Source organism: Neltuma alba, unplaced genomic scaffold (genome assembly GCF_004799145.2).
Source record: "Neltuma alba isolate B1F8T4 unplaced genomic scaffold, ASM479914v2 tig00003348_pilon, whole genome shotgun sequence".
Lineage (NCBI taxonomy): Eukaryota > Viridiplantae > Streptophyta > Magnoliopsida > Fabales > Fabaceae > Neltuma > Neltuma alba.
The window spans coordinates 110015-124541 of record NW_021633247.1 but is presented as its reverse complement, the minus strand read 5'-3'; the positions used below and the strand labels follow the sequence as shown (position 1 = coordinate 124541).

General features: G+C 35.1%; 1 protein-coding gene across 1 annotated transcript; it reads left to right on the top strand.

Moving 5' to 3' along the window:
* The first annotated feature begins 871 nt into the window (after nt 1-871).
* Nucleotides 872-2269, top strand: LOC114741311 (uncharacterized). The gene is made up of 2 exons (XM_028929564.1): nt 872-968; nt 1440-2269. The coding sequence occupies exons 1-2, from the start codon at nt 872-874 to the stop codon at nt 2267-2269; spliced, it is 927 nt and encodes a 308-aa protein (XP_028785397.1).
* Nucleotides 2270-14527: the final 12258 nt, after the last annotated feature.

Genomic DNA, 14527 nt, shown 5'->3' with positions numbered 1-14527 from the left:
TGAAAATACTAACTGTTGTTGTCAATTTTCAAATTGTTGATGTAAACATACACCGTCCTTAATTAGTAAAAGTTGATTGAAAGTCATACTTGAATGATGTGCAATAACAGAGGATAAATGGCTAGCAGTAGTGGGAAACAATTATTTTGCATCTTTTATGTTGGAGGGCACTTTGTAAAGACCTCTGAAGGAAAACTCATTTATGAAGGGGGCATCATTACTGGAAGATTGATTAAAGAAGGGATGACATATGAAGAACTGCAATGCCTGGTAGCTCATGATGTGTGGGCAGGGATCTGTGAATATAAAATGAAGTACACAGTTAGCTTTAATCGGGACACATTCTTGGATCTTGTTGACGATATTGGTGTTAGACAAGTAATTGAGTACAACAATAGCAGTGGCCATGTTTATGTTTATGAGAATGAGAAAGAGTTCACACAAGTGTCACAGTTGGACATTGCACAAGAGTAATTTGTTTTCAACTAATTTTATTGAGATTGTGTATATAGGATAAGAAATCTATCCAATTTTGATAAATTGAACTATAAGACTCAGTAGCTGTATTTATTTATGCAAGTTAGATGATTTAGTCGGTCCTTGTGGAAAGTCAGTATCTCCAACTAAGTTGGATCTAGACACAGACAACATAAACATATCTCCTGTACACGGTGTGCCAACACCGATAGGAAGTCTAGCTATGGAAATGCTACCAACCCCAATAGCGGTGATGAATTCGTTAAAGTGGGTAGATTTGTTGAAGTCAAAAGGGCAAACCTTTGTTAGGGCTAGACATTTTAGAGAGTCATTATATAAGTATAGCCTTGCATACAACTTTGGTTACTGATATGTAAAGAATGATAAGCATAAGATGATTGTGAAGTGCTGTGTATGTGGTTGTCCTTGGGAAATTTCAGCATATGGTGCAGATGACAAGAATGGATTCCTAGTTGTGAGAAGATTTAACAGTGAACACTTGCATTATGCACAAGACAACTAAGTTATCCCTCACAAAAAGAGGTGCAAACTTACTTCAGCAATCATAGCAGATGAGTTGATATCTTGCATACACAAATCTCCAAATGACATTAGACAGGATTTAGAAAGAGAGTATGGGGTGAGCCTCAACTACCAACAAGCATATAGGACAAAAGAAAAAGCATTGGCACAAATTCATGGTTGTCCAGAGGAGTCTTATATGTTAATCCCTTGGATATGTCCAGAAACGGTAGCAAAGTGGGTTGCATCGTCACGTAATAGATTTCAAGCTGTATTTATTACATATTGTTGCTGTGTAAAAGGGTTTTTGTAAGGTAGTAGACCTATATTATATGTGGATGGATTCCATTTGAGCGGTCCATACAAAGGTACGTTATTGGGAGCATAAGCGTATGACGGGGATAATGAATTATTCCCATTTGCATATACAATTGTTGGAGGTGAGACTCTCGATGAGTGGGTATGGTTTCTTGGTAACACAAAGGATATTATAGGATCATTAGAAGTGATAATAGTATCGGATAGGCATGACTCAATAAAAGGTGCAGTGCAAGCCGTATTTGGAGGAGATCGACATGCTTTTTGCTACCGTCATGTCAAGGAGAATTACAGTGTTGAGTTCTTGAAGATAACCAGGGGAAAGAGGAGGACTAGCACACAGCCCAAGAAAGTTGCACTAAAATTACTTGATTCTATTGCGTATGCAAGACTTGACAGAGACTTTGATCGCAGTATGAAAAAGCTAATGGGATTTTGTCCAGAATTGGGACAATGGCTTCAAATAAATGGAGATATTGAGCGTTGGGCACAAAGCAAATTTCCTTACAAGAGGTGGGACAATATCACACCAAATCTAGCTGAATCCTTTAATGCTTGGCTTGTTGGTGAGAGGAAGCACAACATAGTTGTCTTGATACATGAGCATAGGAAAAAATTAGTAAAAAAGATGCACAATAGCAAACAGGCCATGAGGAATTGGACCAATGGTGTGGGAGCTAATATTAAGAAAAAGCTGATGGATCATGTGGCCAGATCTGAAAGAATAGATGTGCAAGATTATGGAATGAACAATTTCAAGGTCAGATGGGGAAACCTAGATGTGCGAGTAAATCTTATGTTACGTGAATACACTTGTAAAGGTTGGCAAATGTCAGGACTACCTTGCCCACATGCATGTGCTGCAATCAAGAAGATATATGGTGACATATATGCATATGTCGAGGATTGCTTTTTATCTCAGCGCAAAAGAAAATTTATGCCAGACTCATAATTCCAGTTGAGATCCATGACATCCCTAGGCTAGATTCGCTTCGATATGAAGATTACTCATTCACTATCTTCCTACAACCACCAGTGACAACTCGCCGTGCTAGAAGACCCAGAGTTAGGAGGATTGAATCACAATTCCAGTAGAAAAAACTATATCATTGCTCAAGATGTGGTGAAGCTGGTCACACTAGAAAGACTTGCAATAACCCGAACCCCGGGTGACTTTGATGCTGAAAATAGTCTTTTTTTGTTCAATACATAGCTACTTTTGTACGTAAATGAGCCTCACTATGTATTGAGTTGGGGAAATAGCTATCATAACCCATTTTGATTTTTTGATGGTGGATTGGAATATATTTTGTATAGTGCTAAGAATAGTTGAAATATTTCATGACTGTAGGTGACTATAGTTGTCACAGGTTATGTTAGGCTATAATCTGTCTACATGCAAATGGACTATTTGTAGTTGAAAATATATGTATGTACGTTATAAATTATCTAATCTCACTTGCAAATGGGCTCTCACACACCTGTTTACTCACTGATACCTTCTTCAGGTAAAGGACGTCACATGTAAATGGACTATTTGTTGCTGTGAATATATGTATCTATGTTGCAAATTGTCTAGTCCCAATTGCAAATGGACACGTTGTTCAGGTCAAGGAGGGCACATGTGAATGGACTATTTTTGGCTATGAATCTCCGTATATGTATTGGAAATTGTCTAGTCCAACTTGCAAATGGGTCATCACACACCTGTTCACTCACTTGTTCACTGGGAACGAGTAGGTCACATGCAAATGGACTATTTGTTGTTGTGAATATATGTATCTATGTTACAAATTTTCTAGTCGCACTTGCAAATGGGCTCCCCCACACTTGGACACATTCTGCAGGTGAATCAGTCCACTTGCAAATAGAGTAATTGTAGTTGTGAATAAATGTATTTATATTGAAAATGGTCTTGTCCTACTTGCAAATAAGCTCTCCCACACTTATTCACTTGGACACATTCTTCAGGTGAATCAACCCACGTGTAAATGAACTGATTCCATATGTGAATCCAGGTTTTTTTTTTTTTGGTGCAAATTCCCTACTCCAACTTGCAAATGGGGACGTTGTTCAGGTTAGGTAGGGCACATGTGAATAGACTATTTGTAGATGTGAATTTTTGTATATGTCTTGCAAATTGTCTAGTCCCACTTGCAAAATGAGCTGTGGCACACCTTTTCACTCACTGGTTCACTCATTCACGATGAGCAAGTTACATGGAAATGGACTAATTGTTGTTGTGAATAAGTGTATGAATGTTGCAAATGGTCTAGTCCCACTTGAAAACGGGCTATCCCGCACACTTGGTCACTCACGGACACATTCTTCAAGTGAATTAGTCAACGTGTAAATGGATTGATTTCAGATATGAAGCCATATATGTCTTTTGTAAATTCCCTACTTCCACTTGCAACTGGACACCCTGTTCAAGTCAAGGAGGGCACATGTATATGGACTGATTCTTGTTGTGAATATATAGTTGTTACAAATTCCCTAGTCCCACTTACAACCTGTTCAGGGCGCTTGCATATGTAAGAGGACATGTTGTTCAGGTGAAGAACGCTACATGTGAATGGTCTAGTTGTTGTTGTTAACGTTGTTGTCTCTCTTGCAAATTGTCTAATCTTTCGTGCAAAGGGCTAATCATTAGTGTAGGTTGTTAACTTGGAAATGGACGAACATTTGGTGTTAATTTATGTATCACTGTCGCAAATTCCCTAATTTCTGTGGTCAATGGTATGTATAATCCAAGTAAACAAGTACTGATAATATGAATTCCATCAAAACAGACATTCCCCCAACATCTTTTGTATGCACAACATTTGAATCAGCACAAAGTGTTCACAACATGAATTACAGTGCTAATCAGCAAAAACTACATGTTGAATGTCAGAATTTGCAATGTTATCGCTTCCTCTTGCGTTATGTGTTAATCTGGGCAATGTGTTTGGCAACGGTAGCTACCTTACTGTTTCTTGGATAAGTCACGAGCCACCACAACAGCTCACACCGTATAAATGTGTATTGATCCTATAGGACGACAATAAGTTTTCTCAATAAGTTCACACAGATGCATGAAGTCATCAACATATAATTCAACACCTACTGCTATATAATAAGGCATGGTGAATTCAACTCCATCCTTCTCTTGTGGGTGGGGCCACTCTCTTAAATATGTGATGACATGAACCCCACAATCGTCACTGAAAAATCAACACATGACAATATTAGCTCATATATTTCGATGATAATTTATGACAAATAACTTATACTTAATAAAATACTCACGTATTATCTTGAACATGAACCATGGGATGCAAAATGACATTGTTTGAATATGGGTTGGCCAAAGCCTCCAGCTCAAGCTTCACTCTCCTTAATATTTCAATAAAATGTGCCTTATACACAATTACAAATGACAATCACACAGGGAATACTATGGTTGTCTAGAAAAGCAGAAAAGTAATCACATCACTTACACAAGTTTCTGCCATCATTTACTGCCCCCTTAATGCTGGATCAGACTTTTTCTTCTTCTTTCGTTGCTTTATAGTATCCTCGCCACCACGCAGAGAGTCCAGCACATAAAACTTTAGTGTGCTTGGTTCAAACACAAAGTAAAACTAATGCAGTGCAAACAAAATAGGTGCAAAAATGTATTCACATTCACCCAAATTGTACCCCAGGTGTTTTGGGAGTAGTTGTTTGAGATGCTTGTCCACTTGCCATGCTGTGTGTTCCTGCACCATCCTTGCCTATGATAGAAGAAAATTGCATAGCAATGAAAATTGTCAGTGAAGAAACTGAACTGATAACTTGGCCAAACAATTTAAAGCATTTACCCATTAACAGGACATAACACTAACCATGAAATCTGCATCAAATATGTGTCTTTTAACCACAGAGGCATTCCCTATTAGTCAGCATTGATGGTGTGGGCAATCAGAGTCATGATCTATTAATAAAAGGAGGTGGAACAATTAAAAATCTGGCACATTCCATATATGTCCCACTTTGCTGTAAATTGAACAGGTGCACGTACCCTATTACTTATCCGCCTTCTGGGACCCAGTGCTTGTAGGTCTGCTCGTGTTGCCAAATATCCAAACATATCTACTATGACCTTACAACAGATACGAAAGTGGAAATAAATTGTCAGTATTGCATACTAGTATCATTTATAGGCTATCTTTTCCATAATAACTAACTACACTTACTCTTGAGGCTCATCTGGTTGACACCACTCAGTACACATAGTATAAAATGCATTCTTGTCACTCATTTTCACCTTTCTGCCATAACTAGTAGACATGTATGGAGATTTCACTGCTGGATGTTTACATCTAGTTGACCTCCTTATGGGTAGTTGCACTGCTTTTCCCATTATTTTTCCTTCTTCGTTCCCTTCTTCAGTTTCAGCATCCTGTGAACCTTCAGCATCTTTTATGCAACTTATCTTCACTAACATTGTCATCCTCGTCAGCACCTTCCTCTTCTTCATCTTGTTCTTCATCATCATGCAATTTCTCACCACTTTGATGTTCTTATCTGGCCTCCACAGTCATAACTTCATCATCTCGTGGCTAGTCATCTTCATCCTCCTCAGTCGGATGTTCTTCTCCTTCTTGTTCATCCTCATCTTTGTCACTTTCATCCAGCTACTCCTTATTGACTTCTTCACTGGCTCCTTGAATTTTGTTTTCCAACTTAACCAGTTCATCACAAACAAAGTTTTGAATCTTGGCCATTTCATTGTTCAATGTGTTATTGAAATTAACCCAAAACTCCTTAATGTCCTGCACATTGGAAATGTATATGATCAAACAAATATTAACTGTCACCAACTGACATGACCACCTTGGTATTACTCACTAGATGATGGAAACTTCTACTATAACCTGGCTGTGTTGACTCATTCACTTCAACAGAGGGTGGAGTGTAGAAAATGCCATGCCGACTCTCTTTTTCCATGTTAATTCTACTCTTCACAGCCTTATTATCCCAATGTTTGATAGCATCTTTGTCTTTTGGTTCACCTCCCTGCAAAAGGAACCTATGCAGGAAGTACAATTATAAAAAAAAAAAAGAGCAGTACTCAAAAATCATATCACACAGTACAACAACAGTTTAATTGTGAAACCATATACAGTATCATTTCTTTTGTAAACAAGTATGCAAGTACCAATAAAAAGTAGATGCACCCTCCGACAACTCTGGCACCCTCAGTCTGTCCATCCTTACTGCTCCTATTGTACCTTTTTTTTTCTTCACTGAGTTTGTGAAGCACAAACAAAGCCCAGTCAAAATTTTGCCACTTATTTTTTGTGCAAGCCATTGCCTTTAGCACCTTCTCACTCACACTTGCACTTCTTGTTGGACAAAGAAGAGTTCCCACTGTGAAAAGAACAAAATAGAACTCGAACTTTCCATCTTCTTCCTCACTCATTATCTTGTCCGCAATTTGAGAATATGCCAGTGGAGTATAGTCCTTCTTCAGCACATTTACTTCATCCTTGAAGCCATCCAACTTCACTTTGGAGCCTTTATCTGGTAACTCAAGCACCCTCCTAACATTTGTAGCAGTTACCCGATTTGTCTTCCCCCTTATGGTAATTTGTTTACTTAGGGGATCATATGCATGAATCAACTCCAGACATAAATCTTTGGGCAGCTTATTCACAGTAATACCAAGAAGATGGCCAAAGCCCATTTCTTCTACCTTGCGCTTTAAATTTTCTTTACCATTTATAAAGTTTGCCACTTCCTTGAATTTTGTGAGGGAGCAGGGGATAGAAAATGGGAACACATATTTCTCCTTCTTCTTCTTCTCGTCTATCAGTTGTTGCTCCTTCTTCCTATACAGCTCCCTGTCAGCATCACTCATCTCCTTCCAAATTGCTGAAGCCGCATCTATGATTGCTCTCATATTTCCATGCATCTCCTGCTTCTTTTGCTCCCAAAATTCTCCCTTGAATACTTTCCAGCCGGTAACTTGTGCATTGTTTTTTCCCATCTTCTTAACCCTTTATCCAATAATCACAAAGTCATGAATTAGTAATTAAATAGCACATCAACACCAAAATTTTACGTACACTAATTGTTATTGTTAAATCCCTAACTTTATTTGTCATACGAGAGGACATCATATTGTTACATGCAAGTTAAGTGGATAATGATGCCATTCTTCATGTAAATTGCCTAACATTCATTGTGAGGCCACAAAAGATCGGATTCTAACAAACATGAAATTATCCAATAGATGTGGTTAATTTACTGACTCTTTATGTCAATTTTCTAATTTTTAGAGTGCAAGACACATCAAACAGTTAGATAGAAGATAAGTGCAAATTCAGCTAATTGGCCGTGTCAATTGCCTAATTTTCCCTGTCAAGCCACTGCAGACAAGATTCCTACACACATGAAATTTTGTCATGTAGGTTGTAAATTTACCGACTCTTCATGTCAATTTTCTAACTTTCAGGGTGCAAGACACATCAAACAATTACACAAAAGATAAGTGCAAATTCAGCTAATTGGCCGTGTCAATTGCCTAATTTTCCCCGTCAGGCCACTGCAGACAAGATTCCCACACACATGAAATTTTGTAATGCAGCTTGTAAATTTACTGACTGTTCATGTAAATTTCATAACTTTAAGAGTCTAGAACACATCAAACAGTTACACAAAAGATAAGTGCAAATTCAGCTAATTGGCCGTGTCAATTGCCTAATTTTCCTTGTCAGGCCACTGCAGACCAGATTCCCACAAACATAGTGAGTAATTTACTGACTCTTCATATAAATTGCCTAACTTGACAGGTTCTACCAAACAGGAAACTGTTACACACTAGCTAAGTGGATAATCCCCTAATTCCTCGTATCAATTGCCTAATTTTCCTTCTGAAGCCATTACAGATCAGTTTCCAACAAACATGAATTCCTGTAATACACATGGTTAACTTACTAACTCTTCATGTAAATTGCCTAACTTTATAGGTTCCAGCAAACATGAAACTGTTACCTATCAACTAAGTGGATAATCCCCTAATTGCGCATGTCAATTGCCTAAGTTTCCCTGTCAAGCCACTGCAGACCATATTCCCACAAACATAGTGGGTAATTTACTGACTCTTCATGTAAATTGCCTAACTCGATAGCTTCCACCAAAAATGAAACCATTACACAACAGCTAAATGGATAATCCCCTAATCTCCCTTGTCAATTGCCTAATTTTCCTTCTGAGACCACTACAGATCAGATTCCAACAAACATAGTGGGCCATGTATTGATCCTTCATGTAAATTTCCTAACTTCACATATTCCAGCAAACGTGACGTTCTTATATGTAAGTGGTTATTCAACTAATTATTTGCGTCAATTGACTAACTATCATTGTTAGCCCACTAAATGTCACATTCCAACAATGACCGGGATAAACCAAAGAAAACAAACTCATTTGCCTAATCCATACCACAACAGTTGCCCCTCCCAATTCTTTTTTCAATTCCTGCAAAATGCCTACAAACACTATAGCAATACAGTTAACTACCAACACTAATTTTTCCCTTTATCGTCAATGTCATACTTAACCCCCACACAAACTCTTAACACTGCACTCACAAGACTTCTCTTACTAAACCAGGAGGATTTGATAAAGGGCAAAAGGGGTGGCGGCCGAACACTATGTCACACATTGTAACCATTCCTCAGTTACAACCCAAATGTCATTACTAAACACACCCACCTTTCAGTGGGTCATTTTTCCTTAACCTACCATGAAAATTGAATCGAACAAATCTACTGCATTTAATATGGACCGCGAAGCTTACCAAAGAAAATCAGTGACTTCTTCTCGCCCTATTTCTTCCTTCTTTGTCGATAGCCTTGCATGTTTCCTCCTTTCTCCTCCTCGTCTTGTTCTCATTCTGGTTGTAGTGACTACCACCAATCCATAGAATGAAGGTGATACAATTTTTGGGGGGAACGTCCAACACTTTTGGCAGATTGGAAGAGGCAAGAATCTTCCCATAATGGTAGCACGTTTACAAGCGGGAGATGGTAGATTTTTCGCAAAGTGGTACCACATTGGCAGATCGGGAGAGGCAACAGTTTTCCTAGAGTGGTTGCATGTTCGCAGGGCGGGAGAGGGAGGAGTTTTCGCACAGTGGGATCACCTTCACATAGAGAGAGAGGGAGGACGATCTGACCATTGTATTTTGGCCCTTATTTTCAAATTTCAGGGGAAGTTTAATGAGGGGCAAAAACATCATTTCGTTTGTGGAATTAATATCAGATTGGCCCTTTGGTCTTGCAGTGAGGTTTCAGAAAGTTTTGGGGGCTTAATTGTGTACTGCGGTCCTTAAACGAAATTTTTCCTATTTTCTATGTATAAAAATATACCAAATCTTTCTTGCTCATAAAATCTTTTATGTGGATTTTCCCCTAATTTTTCTCGAATGTAGCTGTTTTGATGTATTAATTATTATGCTTTACCCATGAGGTTTCGAATCCACTATGTGTCTTGTTTTTCTGATATTTAAATTTTATGTTTTAAACTAAAACATGTCATATGAGCATAGTGTAGCATTGAATAATTTACACAAAGAAAAACATCCCATATGCCTTAAATTTGGGATGGATAGTATAGTAAGTAGTAACTAAGACTAAATTTATTTCCGACAATATAGTTTGATAGAATAATCAAGCACTTCAGCATCTAAAATTCTAAATAACTACACAGAATCTTAGCTAGAGATGCTTCTTATGAATTCAGTCTAATGGTTTGTTTGGTATAGAAGGGGAGGAAAAAGTTGATTCGAAGATTTTTAATCTCACTTCTTGAATTTTCTAAATCGAACTCGTTAAAATTTTCTCATCCCTTCCTTTTTCTTCCATTTTCCTAATACTACCTTCAATCCTTAAGATAAAAGTTAGTTGACTAATTTAAGTAGATTAAGAAAGTTTGTTAAGTTATTTATTAAATAAATAGGTGTTGTCTAACCTAGAATACTTTTAGGGGAAATTACAAAAAAAGACCTTGGAATTTGAAAAACACAGATAAGGACCCGTGACAACTTCACTATGGGTTTTGACAACTTCATAACATATTATTATTGTCAAAAGCTATAGTGAAATTGTCAAGAGTCCCTATCTGTGTTTTTCAAATTTCAGGGTCTTTAATTGTGATTTTTCCATACTTTTATTGCCAATTATTTGTATTAGTCAGAACTACCATTTGATGCAATTATTACAAGTACTACTTTTAAAAAAATAAACAAATATGATAGATAAAATGGATTGGGATCTTCTATTTAGGATCAAACTAAAAGTTAAACTTGCTCTTATATTAAAGATAGGGAGGTAGTACCAAATATAGGGTAAGTCTAATTTTTCTTGTGAAAAAACAAAAGAATAATCAAACATTAATAAGAGAAAATGGTGAAGCATTTCGCCCTCACTAAGCAAGGTCATGAGTTTGAGCCTTGTGAACAAAGAAATTTATCTTGGCACGGTTTTTTCTTGTTAGGGCCTATAAACCAAATCAAAATTAGTGGCATCAGATGCTGGATAGATTTTTTATTAAAAAATAATATATTTATCCAAAATTAAATACTTCATCCCTATAATTATTTTGGCCAAGTGAAGCTGAAAGATAAGAGAATACTCTCGCTAATCAAAAAGGGCGAAGAAAGCTCTGAGAGTGAGGATAGGACGCACAAGAAAAAGAGGAATAAAAGGGCGATTCCTTTTTTGTTGCTAAGAATAAAAATTAAAATATTAATACTCTATACATATAATTATTTAAATTTATGTTTGTTTGATAGGTTGAAGTGGTGAGGAGTGAAGGATGATGTGGGTAAGGAAGGAATAAATTGTCACTTCCACTAGGCACTGTCACTAACAACAACGTAACATATGCCATATTCCTTCCTGTTTAGATGCTTCTTTTTCTTATATATATGGAAGAGCTTTAAAAGGAGATTATATATTATGATAATTAATTATTAATCTGTGGAAATAGACACTGTTTAAGATTACCCGCATCTCTCTGTTTATAATCCAAACCAACCACATGAGATACCCATAATCCATTTTTTTAAAGTATGGTTATACTTAATCATCACTATAAGAAATATTATTATTATCTATATATAGATCCTCCCATGTAAGAAAATTAAATGCTAACATGTCATAAGGAATTTAGTTTTCTACACCTTTGATTTGTATTGTAACATATAACTTATAATATTTAACTTATAAATGATGCAACATGACTTATAAATATGCAAGTTTAACTTGCAATTTTGAAATTTTTTTTATTCCATCTTTGTATTTAATTTTCTCATACTAGACATATGGGTAATTTCCCAGAAAATGTATTCTCCCTTTACAATAATTTTGCTTAATTTGTTAAGATAAAGTTATTGTTCGCTTAGCTATTCTAGTTTTTCATATGTAGCTCCATACTTAAATTTGTTAATGCGCAACACGGATAACTTGTTATTGGCTAAATTGCTATTTTTTTTCCATTTATTAAGTGAAACCTGTTATTCATTTCGCTATTCTAGTCATTTCATAATCTTAAAACTTGGTAGTTAGCTTATATATTATTTTGCATTACTTCTCGAGTCTTAAATATATAACCTAACTAAAGAATTGATTTTAGTTTTAAATGTGAGACTTATTTTGTATATTTATCATATTTTTCGTAAATTATTCTTGTTGTACGGTGATAACCAAGTAGGAGAAAGGGAGGGGAAATAAGGAAGATGATTTGATTTAGAAAAAAAAAATATATCATATTTATTATAATTAACTATATTACTTAACTTTTATAATTTAATCAAATAAGTTAAATAGATTTTATATTAAGAATGGAGATATATATTATCTCAATAGATATAAACTTGGATAAAAATTCTCTTGCTGAGGTGGGAATTTGTTTTCTTTTCTATGTGAGAGACACCAAAGTCAGTTCATCACCAAATTTTAAAGGGAAAATCACTATGCAGTTTTAAGAAAGACATGTAATTATCAAAACATTTTATAATAAGTGAATGACAAGTTTTAATATAAAAAACGACAACAAAATCCATACTAATTATTTGTTATTGGAATTTGTTAATACTTATATTCCTTTCTTAAGATATCACAATAATTTTCCTAATTCTAAAATCTCAAATGAGAGCACTTGCACTTGCCTATCATTTTATCAATTTAAGATACTCATTTTGGTCCTTGATATTTTCAAGGGCATTTAACAGTCTTTGTCCCATATATCAATATAGCATTTTATACTAGAAGTGTTTAATTTGTTCCGTCTCAGTCTTGGTCAATTCATAATAGGATAAGACAAAAAAAATTTCAGGAGGACAAAATGATTATCGAGACGGGATGTGGGACAGGGTCATTCCATCCCGAGGTATTTACTTTTTTGGGGGAAAAAATACCTATTAATGATTATTATTAGATTATTTAGTTTACTTATTAATACTTATTACTAGTATTCTTTATAGTGATTTTTAGGTCTTAAGTTGCAATGCCATCTCAACAAAAAAAATTTCTTTAAAATAATTCATGGCATTGTTTTTACCCTGTTTTTTTATATTATATAATTGGACTTTTTGCAAAATAATTTTTATTTAGCGTTTTTATTTTCAGGAGCCTAATAAAAAACAAACATTATAATATAAAAAGAAGACCCATTCCCATAATTGCGGTGTTTTTTTCTTTAAAGAGGAATAGGCCATTTGTTCCCATACTGGTCCTGTTGAAATTGGAATGGAAGAAGAAATATGATAGAAATAGAGTCTCATCCTTGTTTACTGAGACGAGACCACCTCTATTTTATGCATCACAGGCCACCGGTGGATGTTAGCTTTTTGTTTTTTGTTTTTCAATTTGATCAAAGGTTTTTTCATTTGGGATTTAGAGCACAAAGGGTTTTCGTCACTCCTAACGAGTGCACTTCGTCAGATTCCAACTTGTATTATCTAGTTTTTTTTATATTTTATACAATGTATTATACTAACAACAGGAGTTGGGTCTCGCAGAATAGTCAACCCTAGTTTATCACAATATGATAAACTAAAGTTTGAAATTTTGTTGGGTGAAGTGTCTATATTCAGTATTCTAAACAATATTGTCTCCAATAGAAAAATATATGTACCTAACAATATATACTGTATTATACTACTATTATATACTTAATACATATATCAAACTTAAAAAATTATTCACTCAATATTCAGCTAAAGTACATTGACAACAACCCTGCCGATAGGCCATGAAAGGTGTATCAGAAACCTCTTTCAACTCCTTCATATCGTTTCTGATTTCAGCATAATTATGTTAATTAAATCAAGTTCTCAAAATATGATACATCACCCTTGGCCAACAATAATGCAGTCAGGAATTTGTGCCACCAAAAGAGGAATTTAGGGATTGATTCCGTTCGCAAGAGAAAAAGGTTCATAATAATAATAAATGTCAAAGAAAATTAATATTAATTAAAAATAATTAACCAAATTAATATCAGTCACTCCTTATGCTTATTTAGGGCGTTTAAATTAAAATTGGTTGGTATAGATTTAACTTTACTTTATTAATAAATATTTAAAATAATGACAATATTCAATATTTACTGTTAATTTTTTTTAAAAATGAGTTCATTATTAAAAAATTAAAAACTTATTTATACTGTATAAAGCAGATTAATTAATATAGCCAAGGTTTTTATCTTAGCGATAAGCATGCAGTACACTTGGATGCATAACACCCTTCAACATCTTTAATTTTTATGTGAATAAAAGACTGACAAAGTCATATAGAAAGAAGAGGAATCAATAATTAACCTTGTTCTTAGAATGCCAAGTGATTCCACAATAGTTTTAGCAATCCTCTCAAGTTCCTTTGCTACTTGTTAATAGTGGCAGGGACCAAGCAAGTTGAATCAAGTGGTGGGTATAAGATCGAGATTTCTGTTCACACCCTTAATTAGTGCCTATTTGAGATAAAATTCTCCTATATCTCATAGAAATCACTTAAAATAATTTTTTTAAAAAAAATTGAAGGAGTAAACACTAACGGCTTAAAATTACAAATGAAATCAACACCTACTATGCTATTATTATCAAATTCATGAGTTGACTAATTGAATTTTTTTATTTTTAAATTTTTAACTTATAAAATTATGTGTACTCACTTTG